At 34.2% G+C, this 17,079-nt stretch overlaps 3 protein-coding genes across 4 annotated transcripts; 2 read left to right on the forward strand and 1 right to left on the reverse strand.

Annotated features, from left to right (window-relative positions):
* Window positions 1-226: 226 nt before the first annotated feature.
* On the forward strand, window positions 227-2,546 carry LOC140746268 (18S rRNA (guanine-N(7))-methyltransferase). Of its 2 annotated transcripts, XM_073078346.1 has the most exons (7): window positions 227-275; window positions 422-527; window positions 631-668; window positions 743-921; window positions 1,263-1,456; window positions 1,821-2,010; window positions 2,231-2,546. In XM_073078346.1, the coding sequence occupies exons 2-7, from the start codon at window positions 489-491 to the stop codon at window positions 2,419-2,421; spliced, it is 831 nt and encodes a 276-aa protein (XP_072934447.1). In that variant the 5' UTR covers window positions 227-275; window positions 422-488; the 3' UTR covers window positions 2,422-2,546. The 2 variants fall into 2 exon arrangements, with proteins under 2 accessions (XP_072934447.1, XP_072934448.1); XM_073078347.1 differs by lacking the exons at window positions 227-275; window positions 631-668.
* On the reverse strand, window positions 2,538-3,286 carry LOC140746270 (ATP synthase subunit C lysine N-methyltransferase). Its single transcript, XM_073078348.1, has one exon. It carries the CDS (start codon window positions 3,172-3,174, stop codon window positions 2,581-2,583), a length of 594 nt encoding a protein of 197 aa, XP_072934449.1. The 5' UTR covers window positions 3,175-3,286; the 3' UTR covers window positions 2,538-2,580.
* Window positions 3,287-11,782: 8,496 nt separating this feature from the next.
* On the forward strand, window positions 11,783-15,124 carry LOC140746271 (uncharacterized). The gene has a single exon (XM_073078349.1). The coding sequence runs from the start codon at window positions 11,903-11,905 to the stop codon at window positions 13,130-13,132; it is 1,230 nt and encodes a 409-aa protein (XP_072934450.1). The 5' UTR covers window positions 11,783-11,902; the 3' UTR covers window positions 13,133-15,124.
* The last annotated feature ends 1,955 nt before the right edge of the window (window positions 15,125-17,079 follow it).

Here is a 17,079-nt window from a genome sequence, read left to right on the forward strand (position 1 = left end):
TTAACAAAAATATACTTGTAATTCAATCTTATTAAAAATATTTATATTTATTTTTAGATTCTATCATATCTTTTTAATTACTATCATATCTTTTTAGGTACTATCATACTAAAATATACCTAAGTATATTGTCCTCAGAACAATGCTTAATATTATTCCTAGATTGTATTGTCTGTGTGATTTATCTCTATGAACTGTTACTATGGTTCATGTCAACGTCAATGTCAATCAACAATTCAACACAGTGGGGTTATGTCAAGCACATGTGAGGTTATTATTGTTATTAATTATTTATTTTTATAACACATCTAACTATTTACAAATTATAAATCTATATACAGTATATACAAAAAATATAATTTAAACAAAAAATAAATATTAAAACTTAAGGAAATATAAATAATATAAATATAAATATAAATATTGTTATGAACTTTAATAATTTTTCTTTTGGAGATTTAAACTAAGAGGAGAGGAAAAATAAAAAAATGTCAAAGAGACCAGAACATCAAGCACCACCAGAATTGGTAAGTTTAATTCTGTGTTGACATTTAATGTTGTCGTTTTTTGTGTATATTTATATTATGATATGATTATGATAATAAATTACAAGTTTTGTTTAATTTCCAGTTTTACAATGAAGAAGAAGCCAGAAAATATACACAAAAGTGAGTCCGATTTTACTTTTAAGTACATTATATTACTCTGATAGATACTTTACTGAAGTTGAGTTTGTTTACAGCTCTAGGATTATTGATATTCAAGCTCAAATGACAGAGAGATGCGTGGAGTTGCTGCTGCTACCGGAAGATACGCCCTGCTTACTTCTGGATATTGGCTGTGGCTCTGGCTTATCTGGTGCAGTACTTGAAGAAAATGGACACATGTGGATTGGACTAGATATATCTCGGGCTATGTTAGGTACTACATGATACATATCATAATCATAATATTGAAAAACAAGTGATGAATAATTTGTTTTTCTATAATGTGCAAATGCAATTTTATTTTGCTAAGGACTACTTTAGGTTTTCTTTACTTATTGACTATGTAATAATCGGTGGTAATTTTAAAGTATAACTTGTATGAAAATTTCGTAAAATACTGACTTCATTTTCAGTGGGTAATGACACTATGAATCAGAATTATTAGAAGTTGTAGTAAAATTGTATGTAAAACATCTAAATTTAACTCAATATAAAACATTAAGTATCTAAATAAGCCTATATTTCAAGTTTAAGTTTAATAATTGTCTTTTACAGATGTAGCGTTAGAAAGAGAAACGGAAGGAGATCTTATTCTCGCGGACATGGGAGAGGGAGTTCCGTTCAGAGCAGGCAGTTTTGATGGAGTGGTATCTGTGTCTGCTATACAGTGGCTCTTCAATGCTGATAAGAAATCTCACCAACCTATTAAGAGATTGCATAAGTTTTTCAGTACATTATATGCATCACTTGTGAGTATATTAATTTAGCTGCAATACAATTTATGCTGTTATGCTAGGTACTCATCTTTTTCTGTAATCCTGGAAGATTGTGACCATAACATATTGGTTAACTATTTATCAAAACACTAATATATTTATGGCATACACTTATATATTTATGCATATATCTGTGGAAGAGCTAAGTCGAATATTATGTCAATTGAACAAAGAGTTATCTACATGAAAGTTTGACTATGAGGAAGAAGCTGTACTCTGGACATCTGTACTCAGTTTCACATCTTATTGCTTTATTAATCTACAGAGTGTAAAATTAAAATTATTATCATTAAGTTAATTGCTGTGTTGTTCATGTGTAAGCTTTTCTTATTTTTAGTCTAGATCAGCAAGAGCAGTGTTTCAATTTTATCCAGAAAATGAAAGTCAGTTGGAATTACTGACTTCACAAGCAATGAAGGCAGGTTTTTATGGAGGTGTTGTTGTGGATTACCCTAACTCAGCCAAAGCAAAGAAGTTTTTCTTGGTGCTTATGACTGGAGGATCAGCGCCTTTGCCAAAAGCTTTAGGTATGGGAATTAAAATATAGAAATCAATTATAATTTTTAACAATTTTAATTTAATTTTAACTGCTTTATTAGTTCATAGCTATTTTGCCATATTATGTTTTAAATTTATTTAGTATATAGCAATTCTGAGGCTAGTAATAAGTATGCTTTAGCATATTAATGTAAATAATATAAAATTATTTATTGTAAATTAATGTGCCTTTATGTATTTGTACAATAGGTACAGATGAAGATGAAACTAGTTTGCAAGTGAAATATGCCAAAAGGGAGGCAACAAGAGGTGCTCGGGGAAAACCATTGAAAAACACAAGGGCTTGGCTTTTGGAGAAGAAAGAAAGGAGGAGAAAGCAAGGAAAAGAAACCAGGCCAGACACAAAGTATACAGGCAGAAAAAGAAGTGGGCGATTTTAAAATTGGAAGGGATTGTCTATCTTACACATTAACATCAGTGCAGATATGTACAGATTGAACTATATTAAGTAAAGTTCTTATAAGAAATGGATTTACAAAATAAACTATTTATGGACTATATGTAATCTATTGTATTTTTATTATTTCATAATATCTTGATTATCTATTTACAACATACTTCCAAACTGTATCTACACCATGCCCAATTGTTTCTACAGGTACCATATTGGGCAAAGGAAATCGACATGCAACTATAACAGTGTCACTTTTCACTTCATTCAGCACTTTTCTTTCAAACTCATTCATCATTTGTTCTACACCAAAAATCACTATATTGTTGTATGGTTTCAAGTCAAATTTCCATAAGTCCCGCCTAAAGAATCTTGTTCCTCTATACAGCGGGTTTATTAGTGCTGCTAATCTTGAGTAGTAGACCAACACTGAATTAAGTTCTACACCGTCTGCTTTGAAACCTAGTTTAGCGGCTGTGAATACTATTCTTCCGTCGCCGGAGCCAACGTCCAGTAACCTCCCGTTCCGACCTGCTAGAGCTTTAGTTACTCCAGCTAATTGCTCAGTTGTGGCTGGGACGTACGGCAAACAAACTCTTCTTATCGCTGGTGACACAAATGGTATACATATTACACTCACGCCGACAGCTAAACCACCAGTGGCATATATTAAAGTTTTTCCAAAAGATGATAGTTTGGTGTTATGTTTCGTGTTGGAAGTTTCAAGTAGAACTGCATCCATTTTACATAATCTTATAATATGAAATATCACATAACCTTTTCAAATTTAATCAGCTGTTTTGCTTTATATTTTGACTGATTACTTGACATTGACAGATGTTGCATGTTACAGACAACACTTTATTATATGAAAAAAGCGCGGGAAATCTTGAAGACGGCGGGAGCATTTTCTAGCAGAAATTTTAAATTTTAAACATTGATCAGTGGAGTTTGTAAAATTATCTTTCTTAACTACTTCTATTAGCCTATTAGTTTCTTTTATTTCATTATATCTCTTGGTAAGTTTTTACATTATTTAGTTTCTTCATATTTTTATTTACTATGGACGAACCCCCGGACCCCGGGGGTTCAGTTCCTCCGGTTGCATGTAATATTACAATTTCCAACAATGATTCTAGTGTAGATACAGATGCCTCCATAAATGTAAGCTATCGCAAGCGTCCGAAACATAAGAAAATTTGTAAAAATTGTAATAAAAAAAGGAAAAGCAGTCATTCACAATCACATACAAAGAACGATTGTAACTGTGATAGTGATGAAAATTCATCACATCGTAACAAAACAGTTGAACCTGAATCTGGTACAATAGAAAAATCTGTAAATCCAAATCCTATACAGCCCACAACAATATATCGTGAAGTATTTTTAAATTCAGATATTTCACCATACATAGTTCATGTGCAACGTAATCTTCTGTCCCCTAATGATCCAACTACTTTTCATCCCGTTTCATTTGGAAGGTTCCTTCAAAAATTCTCCTTTAGAAATATTATCAATGGCAGCATTAAAAAGATTGGCAGGAACAAGATCTCCCTAGCATTCTCAAACCATGTTGATGCTAATACATTCCTACAACACTCCAGTTTAAATTCAAATAATTTAAAAGCTTTTATTCCAACATTTTGTATTACTAGAATGGGTTTGATTAGAGGTGTGCCAGTAGAATGGTCGCCTGAAGATATTAAAGAATCTATAACAGTACCATTTGGTTGTGGAGAAATAATAAGAATTAGACGTCTTAATTATAAGGTAATGGTTGATGGCTCTCCTGTGTGGAAACCTTTACAAACTGTTGTGTTAACTTTTGATGGTCAAATTTTACCAAAACATATTTATATATGTTATAATGCTCTTGCTGTTGAACTGTACACCTACCCTACCATCCAGTGTTATCAGTGTTGTAGGTATGGTCATACAAAGACCCAGTGTCGCTCCAAGCCACGCTGCTTTAAGTGCGGTGAAGGCCACACTGGTGATTCGTGTGATATTGAGGATGATTGTGCGCTATGTTGTTCATGTACTGGTGCTCATTTTGCAACTGACAAGTCTTGTCCCGAATTTGTTAGACAAAAACAAATAAAATTAACTATGGCTCAAAGTTGTATATCATATGCAGAAGCATCAAAATTGCATCCTCCTATCCCAAAGTCTTACTCAGATGCTTTAAAAACACCTCAGCAACAATATGTTATCCAGGATTCAAATAAGTTAAGTCATGCCAATCATTCAACTGTCCAACAAAATAGATCTTCATATAAGAAAACAGTATTTTTAAAACCTCGCTCCCCTCCTAAACAACAGAAAGGATATGATCAAGTTACACATCAATCTATGATTAGAGAATATGATATTCCATTGCCCAGTAATGGCAGTTTAATTAACACAAATGTAGATGTAAATAAACAATCAAATGTAAATGAAATAATAGTATCTTTAATAAATCTTTTGTTACAAAATAATATATGTTCACCGAACAACGCTGCTGCTCTGGTTGAAATTATGAAACAAATCACAATTGATAATGGATCACAAATCCAAAATCCTGCAGTGGAACTGCAGAAGCATAATAAGCAAGAAAACTGATCTTGCTTATTTAATTAATAAATATGACCCACTACTTATATCCCTTTCGGAGACATGGTTGTCTCCGGGTAGTTTCTTTAAAATACCTGGATACACATGTCTCCGAAAGGATAGATCAGATGGTTATGGTGGCATAGCCACCCTTGTCAAAAATTCTGTAAATTTCTCTTCTGTCTCTCTCCCTGTTAATGATGATATTCCAATTCTCGCAATATCTATAGATAATGTATGTTATGTGACAGTTTACATTGCTCATCCTTCCCTACTAGTATTTGATACAATTAAAGAAATATTATCAACCCTGCCGCAACCAATTTTAATTTTAGGAGATTTTAACTGTCATCACCAAACATGGGGCAGCGCCATAAATAACTATTACGGCGAACAAATGTTAGAAATAATAGACAGTAATAATCTGTGTATTTTAAATACAGGTAAGCCTACACGCCGTACTAGTCCCGTTGAGAATATAAGTGCTGTTGATTTGTCCATATGTTCACCTAACCTTGCCTCGGTATTATCCTGGGATACACTTCCTCTTACATACGGCAGTGATCATTATCCAATTTTAATAAACATGCCTTCACCGTTTAGCCATAACTTGTCACAAAAACATATGATTCGGCCCAGATATAGATTAAATAAAACAAATTTGGCAGATTATCAAAATTATACAGATTCTAAATTCACGTTACTTCCTAAAGTATGTTATAATAACGAACCTCTTTGCAATTATGCTTTTGTAAGCACGTTGCAAGGGGCAGCTAATAAAATATTTCCCGAACGAAATGACATTACAAAAAATTACCAAATTTCATCTCCACCATGGTGGGATGAAGAATGTACGGAGGCCGTTAAAAAGCGAAAAGAGGCTGAAAAGCAATATAGCTGTGAAATGACACCTGAGAACTTCAAAATATTATCTGAAACTATTAATAATACACATAAATTTTTGAAAAAGAAAAAGTCTAACGGTTGGAGAACATTCTGCTCATTAGTTTCACCCGACACCCGATCTTCAGTTGTTTGGAAAAATATTAAACGATTCCGTTCAGTCTACAAAGAATCCAATTTCACTTATCTTTCGACAACACTTGCTTTTAATTTTATGGACAAGTTAGCTCCACCTTATGCCCCTGAAAAAGCGGAATGTTTTCAACATCTTAATAGTTCAATCGATGGACAAATCGGTCTTAATTCCCCATTTACAATGTCTGAATTAAATAATGTTTTATCAAATCTTAAGGATTCTGCTCCGGGTGAAGATCTTATACCCTATTCTTTTATTGTAAATCTTAATGAATCTATGCGTAGTTATTATTTAGATATAGTTAATTCTGTAATGTTATCAGGCACAATTCCTCCTTTATGGAAGTCACAGATAATTATTCCTATATTGAAACCGGGCAAACCCCCTGAACAACCTACATCATATAGACCTATAGCCTTATCATCCGTTTTAGCAAAAATAGCTGAACATTTAATAAAAAATCGTTTAGAATGGTTCATTGAACATAATAACTTCATTTCAAGCACTCAATTTGGTTTCAGAAAAGGTAAAAGTACATTAGATAGCATTGCTATATTTTGTACCGATATTCGACTTGCATTCACAAATAGTGAGTCACTTGTAGCTGTATTTTTAGACATTCAATCTGCATACGATAGTGTCCTTCTTCCAGTGTTACGCCAAAAGATGAATAATTTGGGTCTTCCGGAGATGCTCACAAACTTTGTTTCAAACCTCCTCACTGAGAGGAAAATTAAATTGTTTGTTAATGACGGCACCTGTATTGAGAGACTTGTGTGGAAAGGACTCCCACAGGGGTCTGTTCTCAGTCCACTTTTGTACAATATTTATACATATGACATAGTACACTCCATCATAAGTCCCGTAAAAATGTTACAGTATGCAGATGATCTTCTTTTATACACCAATAATGCTTCAATTCCCATTGCTTGTGATTTACTTTCACATTCACTGGATTCATTAAAGTCTTGGTTAATTTTAAATGGTTTAGATATATCTGCCCCCAAAAGTACTACAGTCATTTTTTCTAGAAAACGAAGCATCCCTGCGGTAAAAATTCTTTTTGACAACGATGAAATCCCGATAAAGTCAGAAACCAAATTTCTTGGTATAGTTTTAGATTCGAAGCTTACTGGTCTTCCACACTGTGAATATATTGCTTCTAAGTGTGAACGTAATATTAATATTTTAAGGTGTCTCACGGGAGTTTGGTGGGGCGCTCACCCTTATTCATTAAAGCTATTATATAATGCATTAATTAGAAGCGTCCTTGACTATGGTACATTTCTATTAGAGCCTGGATGTTTACACGGTTGGAAAAAATTAGACAATATTCAATCAAAATGTCTGAGATTAATAACAGGTTGCATGAAGTCGAGTCCAATAAACGCCTTACAAGTTGAATGTAATGATCCTCCTCTGCGTTTAAGACGTCAGTACTTATCAGATCGTTTCATATTTAGATCTTTACAGTTTTCTGAACATCCTTTATTTCCTATATTACAAATTTTGTCACAAAATGTTCAGAAATCAACATTTTGGAAACATAAAACCTGTATTGTTAATAGTTATCAAAAATTTAAATCTTTATCATCTCCAACATTCCGGTCAGTTACTTTACCTGTTTATAAATACGACTATAAGTGTATAACCATATCTCCAAATATATGTTCCAATATTGGTGTAAATAAATACAGTAAAGAAATAGATAAACAAATTAATAACGTTCTGACAACTAATTGGAATGGCTGGCATTCTATTTATACGGATGCATCAAAAAAGTCAAACGCTGGATGCGTGGGTGTGGGTGTGTACCATCAGCAGTATGAGATTGTACAGAAAGTTAAATTACCACCAGAATCTTCTGTTTTTACAGGCGAGTGTTTCGGTTTATTGAAGGCTTTGGAGTATGTATTACTCATGAAATTAAGGAGAGCCGTCATATTTACTGATTCTTTAAGTTCTTTACAAGCTTTAGCTAAATTTCCACTTAAAGCTAAAAATTGTCCTCCAATTATGGAAATTAGAAAATTACTTTTAAATTGTTCCATTAATCATACTGAGGTATCATTTGCATGGATACCTAGTCATTGCGGCATCAAGGGAAATGTTAGGGCTGACGAGATTGCGACTGATGCTATAGAATGTGGTGATATTTGTCCATACATCAATTATACTTATGATTTACTCACCTTGCCTAAGGTTTACCTTCGAGAATCATGGAATGAAATTTGGTTTCAAACTTGTAAATTTAAAGGTAGATTTTATGCACTTATTCAACCTAACATTCCAGCTAAACCGTGGTTCTCTAGGGTTAAACTTGGTAAAAAAGTTACATCTATTTTGATACGTTCACGACTAGGTCATGTCTGTTCTCCCAAACATCTAGCTAGAATTAGTATTGTTAATAACGCAATGTGTCCTTGTGGTGTTGATGAGGGGGATTTAAATCATATATTTTTTGCTTGTCCACTTTATGACCGCTCTTCCTTGTTGCAAAGCCTTATTTCTCTCCGTGTTCCTTTTCCTCTTTGTATTACTACCCTATTAATATTTGATAATCCACAAATATATTCAATCTTAGCATCTTATTTATCTACAAACAATATCAACCTTTGATAATTACTTAATACTTATATTCCTTTCCTATTTATCTATATTTTCCTAAACTTCCCTGATCCTTGTCCTTTTCCAAATTAATCGATCTTTACTTTTTTATATTTTGAATTTCCCCGTTTTTAAACGTACATCAACTTGACATTGGCAAAATGGTCATAAGACCGAGAAGCCATCGCAAAAACAAAAAAAAAAAAAAAAACACACTTTATTATGCATATCAATGCAATTTTTGTAAATCTTTGCATCAGCAAAGATTTACAAAAAATGTATTGCACATTGTGCAATATTCTACAATTTTTAATTATATTTTACAAAGTTCCATACGCTATCCATTTCGTGCACGTACACGACGTCGTGTAATAACAATAAAATTAATAAGTACGTAGAATTTATGTTTTATATAGACTAGTAACGTAGCTACAATTAAAAAATATAATCAATCACAGAACTCACACTAAAGTACCAGCAGAGCATATTAGAATAGCAAAATTCGGATGGATTTTTGAAAAACATTTTTTTAATTATGTCGACGCAAACAGGGGGGAGGGAACTCATCGGTTTTAAGTAGGCTAGTAATTTAGTTACATTTTAAAAATATAATCAACCCCAGAGCTCTCACTAAAGTGCCAGCAGAGCATATTAGAATAGCAAAAATCAGATGGATTTTCGACAAACATTTTTTTTTAATTATGTCGACGCAAACAATGCGGCGCCAACTCATCAGTTTTAAGCAGGCTAGTAATGTGGCTACATTTTAAAAATATAATCAATCCCAGAACACACACAGAAATGCCAGCAGAGCATACTAGAATAGTAAATCGAAAGGAAGGAATCAGTTAGTTTTTTATTAATAAATAGTCCTTTTTTCGAAAAAATAATCAATGAAAGGCATATATAATACGTATATGAATTCATTAAAACACTTTCCTAAAAAGTGTCATTAGGGGCCGTTCAAGTATTACGTAACGCAATTTTTGAAGATTTTTGACCCCCCCTCCCCCCCTTGTAACGCACCGTAACGTTTTTCTATACCCCCCCCCCCCCTAACGTTACGTAACACTCAAGTGTCAATTTGTACCCTAAACTCGCTAAAAAGTAATATTATAGTTTTTATCCTTGGGATACTTTTACTTACATATTTACTTTATAATACTAAGAAATAAAACAAGAGATTTTTAATGCGAATAACAGTAAAAACTAATAAAACATCCACTCACGGCCAGGCAAAAATATACTTGTCCTTTTTAACTACACCTAGTCGCTGTCGGATCAAACAGATACTCAGGACTTAGTTCGGCTGAACCAGCTCATTCAAACGTAAATGAAAAGGGTTGCCAATTTAAGAGTTTTAATTCCCTATTTTTTATTAAAAAAATGTTACGTAACGTGTATTACGGAGACCCCCTCCCGCCCCTGTAACGCATCGTAACGTTTCACAAGACCCCCCCTCCCCCCCAAATTGCGTTACGTAATACTTGAACGACCCCCAAGTAGCCAATTATAAAAAAGATTTAAGTTTTGGTTTTCTCATTTTCTTATATTGATCTTATTATAAAGATAGTTTGCAATATATAAGAGCCAAATATTTGATTTTAAGAAATAAAGAATACTTGAATTGAATTTAATAGTTTTTTAAATCTATCTAATCACCTATATAGCATTTCACCCTATCAATTGAAAATTAATAAGTTGAAAGATCCGTAACAGATCCGCGAGAAAAGTAACGGATACGGATCTTACTTTTCCGTCGGATATCCGCGGATACGGATATCTGGAACATCACTAGTAGGAATATAGACAAAAACAAATTTTCTCTCAAACAGTTTGAATATCGACGCCGATAAACATCGTCGATAACAATCGAAAAATGACGTCACATAGCGTGTTCTATGTGACGTCATTTTTCGATTCGATCAATGGGAATGCGTTTTGCAAATTTGAATTTCGCTTGCATAATTTACGATTTTTGATTAAAGTTTTAAACAATTTAATACGAAATAAAGAAAAAATAATGGTTTAGATGTAATTTCAGGACTGTAATGTACAGAGGAAAAAAATAACAAGCAAATCTAAATCACATGCATATTCCCTATTGCTTAATAGTTTGTTTGTACAGGATGATGAGTTCGCCCAGCGAAAATAAATAAACTTAAAAAAAGCTTTTGAAAGTGGTGGAACCAATATTATTTTACTCTTTGGGTGGAACCCTTTGTGGTTCGACTTCGGCGGCTCCACCGCCACACCTATTTCTGCCTAATAACAGCAGTGTTAGGCGCTGCTGTGTTCCGTTTTGTGAAGGGTGTGGTAAGGGAGACATACTTTCCCGAGGCGTTCAAGTGTAGCGGCGCATCTGTGGCCGACCTCAGGAAGAAATATCTAATCGTGTCTAGGATTGATTTCAGATGTCCATGGGCGGCAGTAGCCACTTACCATCAGGTGGACTGCATGCTCGTCTGCTACTCCTATATTATAAAAAATAAAAGCTATCTTGACCAGCTGGTTTCATATGTCAAACGTCATAAAACGACGTAGACGACAAACGTTAATGATTTAGGTATATGTACGTCCTTTTAATGACATTTGACATATGAAATAAATCATTAAATGACGTGACCAGTGTTGGCAACCGTACGATAATTATCGTACATGTACGATAATTTGATACCACCGTACGATGTACGATTGCGAGTCATTATCGTACGCAAATGTACGATAATTGGCTACTTGACACTTTTTGGGAAACTGAATTTATAAACGTATAATATATGCCTTTCATTGATAATTTTTTTGAAAAAAGGGCTATTTATTAATAAAAAATATATTTTTATTACGGTAAACGGAACGCGTGCATCGCGCCTAATGATGTTTATTGTTGTACTCGAGTCCAAAGTACTCGAGTACAACAATAAACAAACAACAATAGCACGGAAGACCAAAAAAAAAAAAAAAAAAACGCCACCTCGAGTCGACCTGACTCGGCACATCTCTAATCGCGCCCGCGTTCTTATGAAATGTACGATAATTTTTCGGCAGATACGATAATTTTACGCCCCTGGTACGATCAGCGCCATCTCCCAGGTTGCCAACACTGGACGTGACATATATTTCGGCTGTCATGTTGTGATAAAATTATTTCATTTAAAAACGCAAAATTCAATATGTCTCGTCGTAAACTTGTTTAACTGATCACTGAAGTGCCACCCAAAATCAATTCAACATGCAAGACCAACTTTGGATAAGTGCTTTTCCAACCGAAATTTTCCTGCAGATCTTCGCGTATTTACCCGTGAAACATCTTGTGAAATGTCGTTTAGTAAGTTCTAGATGGCGGGAAATAGTCGACGAGTTGACTCGTAGTGATATTTTCTGGAAAAGGCACTGCGAATTTGATTTCGGTAACGTGTCTAAGGTCGCACGTAAACAGTGCCGTGTTGGTATGGACTGGTGTAGTATTTACCGGTCGCTGAGTCTCTGGGCGAGGTTGGGAGACGCTATTGAGAACCGCAACGAGTTCTGCTCAGCGGCAGACGTCCAAGACGAGATACGTAACTGTATTATCCTCCGGAACGGTGTGATCGGCGTTCACAAGCGTGGCGCCATCGTCTACTACGATGTCGAAACTTTAAAGCCTGTAAAACGACCTCCAATCACTGGTAACTATTTAAAATACTCTGAAAACGATGACTTCATTGCTATCCTGAACTTCCACTTACAATTATTTGTACAACGTAAGGATACTAACGAAAGCACCACATATGAGAACATTAAAAAATTTTTCCTTCTAGATCACGCATTATATTATGTTAACTTAAACGACAACTTATATTCATGTAGACTGGACAAGATCTTAAGTAACAATTTCGTCGTTCATTCGAATCATAGTATTGTTGCCGTTAGCTACAGTAACGAAAGACTCCAGTTACTAACATTTGAACGGAAGATTTACACTGTAGTTGACTCTAAGTTGTCATTTGCAACGTCTCTCGGAACTACCCCAAATCTACTGCACCTCCTGCATCAGTACAACTTCTTAGAGGTTCTCGATTGGAGGATATACTTCCATTGGATGTTCGTGCTGAACAAAAGTATTCCACAAAGTTCGTTACAAGACATTGTTACCACCCGGATATATGGAGACGTCGTCTTCGTTGGCTCCAAATTTGGTATCTTACGAATATACTACAAACCATACACATTAGGAGAGTTCGACATATTCAATGCTGAACCCATCAAACAGTATAACTTCATGGAAAGATCAGATTGTCCAGAAGTTTCAATGTGTCCAATTTTTAACATAGATGTGCTAGAAGGTAACAATGGTCACACAGTTATTGTTGCAATGCCGAAGAAGATAGCCATTCTGAACTTCACACACAATCTACTGAGAACATTCTCAGCACTGCCATACCCAGAAATGGACACGGTAAAGATTATTACCATCAACTGATGTTTTATGTATGTTTAAGTATTGTTTGTGTAATACAGATATCAAGTATGAGGAGGAATGCTTCGTTTGTTGAGACGTTCTGAATTAGTCCTCAGCGTTCATGGTAATAATGAAATTAAGTAATAAAGAAAAATTAAAACATAAGACACTTTCTACACTTATAGCCCCACACTATGAATCCCTGTGTCATGGGTGCAACGGACACACACAAAAGCGAATACACAAACACCCCCAGAACATAAATTCAAATTCATCACACAGATATCTGGCTGGCCGGGGATTGAACCCAGAACCATATGAGTGTCAGACTGGTAGAGGTTACCGTGGATCGTCACCATACCGTAAGAAATTCTTTATCCTTTATCATTGATCTCCCATGTATATAACAGTGCTTACTACAGAAAGATCAAGCTCTATGGTCGTTATTACTGCTTTTATATACTCGTACTACCATTTTCATTGGCTTTCTGGTTGGTAATTTCAGATTTTTTAATAAATTATAACTTAAAACCTGCCTCAAAAATGGGCTATGTAATTTAGATTATTTTTATCAAATTTAAGCATTATTTCCAGACAGCTTTGCACAAATAATTTCTTCAGTTTATTAGTACAATAATAAAATATGATAAGAACATAAGGCCCAACTATTTATTTATTTATTTACATGCCAACAGCAACACACACAATACATTATATAGTACTTAGAAGTACACTATAGTAGTATTAATAATAATAAGGTAATTAATTAATAATAATAATCGTATGAGTGCCAATTATAGGCATGAACAATGTTTATATATTAGTCTGTATTTTTAATTTGTATGGAACAAATCGAACCATACGCAACCATTATAATACTGACTGAGCATGGTAATAATGAAACAACTGCAACGGTTGCCCACTAGTTTCGATCTGTGCCATTTAACTATGATATAAGTGCTACTGATATAAGCAGTGGGACAGTAATTGGTTGCTGATGATGATGATAAGTGCTACTTATGTGCTAAAATTTTATTGTTTAAAGAAGATAATGTAATGTAACTATTTATAAATATAATTTATGTTCTTCCCAGAATTTAAACCAATCTAATGAAACCTCCTATAATAAAATTTGTTAAGCCATTTTTTGGCTGTTGGGCGTGTAGCAGTACAGAGTACTAATATATTTTTTTTAATTTAAGTCATATTTTTATGAAATGATTTTCAGATCTTGAAATATTATTGATATTTTAATAGTACCTATAATACATTGTATAGATAAAAACTTATCTTGACACTATTTTTCCCCAAATTTTGGCAAGAAGTTTAAAACCCAAAAACTTAAGTTACACAACCATATTAATTTCTGATTAAAAGCCAGATTAATTAATTTATTACATTGTCTGGACAAATTAGGTATTATTTATAATAACCAGTCATTATGTATAATAGCTATTTGATCATTTTGACTGTAACATATATTTTATATTTGAGTTTAAATTTTATTTTTATGTTATGGTTATATAAATTGAAGTGTTAATTGTGAGACAATGAGTAACAAAATATTTTTTACTCATTGTCTCACAATTTGTTTTTTTTGTTGTATTATATGGGCATATTGGTGTGGCAGTATTTGCCGAATTATTTGCTGTATCTCTGCTAAATAAATTATGTGTAAAAAAGGTACATAATATAATGTCTACACAATAGCAAATAGTTTACGTCGAGTACAAAGGTAACGTCTAGATTTTAGTTGTATGGTCACTTAAATTTGTGTGTGCAACAGCCTACTTGCGGCAAATGTGTATATTTGCCACTAAACAACTCTAGCATTAAAATACGCAAATAATGTTTAATCAAGTCTATTTAGTAATATCGTTGCACGGCCAATGTTAATTTGACGCAGTATTATAAAAGCTGTGATTTAATTATAAGTTAAATGTTTTGTTTTATGTGTGGATTTTTTTGTAATTAAGTGAATTCGCTTGGTATTAATAAACGGATTTTATAGAATGTATGTTTTATTTCATTTCTGGTTGCTATTCCCCTTCTGTTACGTAGTCCGTATGCAAGAAACTAAGACGGTTCAGGGTTTATAAGTTTACCGAAATTAATTAGACACGGACTCTATGTTTTTCTATTACCGCAATGGTAAAATAAAAAAGTCGAAAATTTGCGCTTAGTCTTCCAGGACCCACCGGTGGGTCTGTGGAGACTGGTATGTCTCAATGGTCCCACTGGTGGGTCCTGTGAGATTTGTTTGTCTTCCAAGACCCACTATTCTAAATTAATACCTGCTTAAATTATTAACAGTATTTATACAGGATTGGTTAGGTTAGATTGGAACATAAAAGAAAATAGAAAAGTAAGCGAGCAGGGCGCGGCAGCGACCTGTGAGCGGGTGGGTCCGGTTCACGTTAATTCGGACCTATCACCTAACCTATATTCCTAATTCCATGTGACACAGGGTGGGAATCTTCAAAACCATAACGGACCTACCGTACCACCGACCGTACCCCTAGTTGTACAGTGGGCGAAGAGTATTATAGTAAGTAACCTTTGGTTCTGTATTAAAACCGTACCACGTAATTTAATAAATTAAATAGGGACTTTGTGTTTTTTTTTAATGTTTTAAGATAATGGTAGCAGCGATAATAGTTTTATTGCGTTATAATTTAATGCGTGACTTAATTCGTCGCGCTGATGTTGCGCTCGCCGAACCCAAAGGAAGAAGTGACATTTCGTAGGCGGTAGGCCGTAACCTACAGGCCAGGTATACCTTAACACTAGGGTTGTTGCGAATATCAGCATCAGCATCCGCATCCGCAACAAAAGATGCTGATACTTAATGCTGATATTGAAATTGTAACGTGTTCGTTGAAGGCGGGACCGAGCTTAAATCACGTGGAGTTTTAACCAATCAGTCCAATCACAGAAGTTTATAAACACAAGTTGTCATCAAACAATCATTCGCTTGTATTGACAACGTAATTTGGTCAGACATCAATAACTTTCGATCATAGTTCAATCAATCAATAACAGAATTATGTATTCAATTCATAATGCCACATCCAGTGAAAAGTGCAATATGACCAAATATTTCGTTATTGAACAAAGATACGACACAGTGTAGTTTTTGTAAAAAAAATTACAAATAAATGCCGACTTCTGTGTCACTGCAGAGTGGAGGGTAGCTGAAGTGGATGTTGGTTTGGTACATGGTCCTGAAGTCGGTGCTAAATATATTTCGTTGGATAACGCCGTAAACAGCGTGTTCAATATGAGCGCCGGCTTCGGAGATATGTGCTGAGCCAAGATTTGTTTCAGTTGATTTTTGCTTTGTAGTGGAAGTCGATTGTATTATTTAATTAATTTTTTTTCACCTTTTTTAGTGATGACACACTAAAAATCTTACAAATGCACTAGTCGCCCTTACGATTTTTGAAAGTTCCCCTCGATTTCTCTGGTCATCAGACCCTTATTTTCTTATAATGGAACTACTTTGGAAAATTCTTTTTTCTAACAAAATAAAAATCACCCAGTTCGGTTCATAAACGACGAAGTTATCCGCGAACAAACATAAAAAAGACATATATACGGTAGAATTGAGAAACCGCCCCATTTTATGAAGTTGGTTAAAAAAGACTCTTCTCGTAAGGGACTTACAAATACCTCAGTATAAAATATATTTATTATTTAGTATTTTTAAATATCAGCATCAGCTGATATTAATCTGAAAAAATCAGCATCAGCATCCGCTGATCTAGTAAAAACCTGCATCAGCAACAACCCTGCTTAACACTATGAAACCGACGATCGAACCGACGATAGAGAAATGTGAAAATGTGCCTGAAAAACATCCCGACATAATAATGTATTTAGTACCTACTGTTTTTGTATTGCTGACTGATCAGGCGAAAGACTGGTGTGTAGACGCACTTGTTGTGACAAGCCTACGTTAGATTTCT

Source organism: Epargyreus clarus, unplaced genomic scaffold, assembly GCF_041222505.1.
Source record: "Epargyreus clarus isolate Ecla_fem2 unplaced genomic scaffold, WU_Ecla_fem_2.2 ptg000012l, whole genome shotgun sequence".
Lineage (NCBI taxonomy): Eukaryota > Metazoa > Arthropoda > Insecta > Lepidoptera > Hesperiidae > Epargyreus > Epargyreus clarus.

What these genes read in the sequence shown, in the direction of transcription:
- LOC140746271 (XM_073078349.1), top strand. Translation starts at nt 11,903, where the DNA reads ATGCAAGACCAACTTTGGATAAGTGCTTTTCCAACCGAAATTTTCCTG.
- LOC140746270 (XM_073078348.1), bottom strand. Translation starts at nt 3,174, where the DNA reads ATGGATGCAGTTCTACTTGAAACTTCCAACACGAAACATAACACCAAA.
- LOC140746268 (XM_073078346.1), top strand. Translation starts at nt 489, where the DNA reads ATGTCAAAGAGACCAGAACATCAAGCACCACCAGAATTG. An exon ending in ATCAAGCACCACCAGAATTG is followed by an intron (nt 528 to 630) that starts GTAAGTTTAATT and finishes TTTAATTTCCAG; the next exon opens with TTTTACAATGAAGAAGAAGC. An exon ending in GCCTTTGCCAAAAGCTTTAG is followed by an intron (nt 2,011 to 2,230) that starts GTATGGGAATTA and finishes TTTGTACAATAG; the next exon opens with GTACAGATGAAGATGAAACT.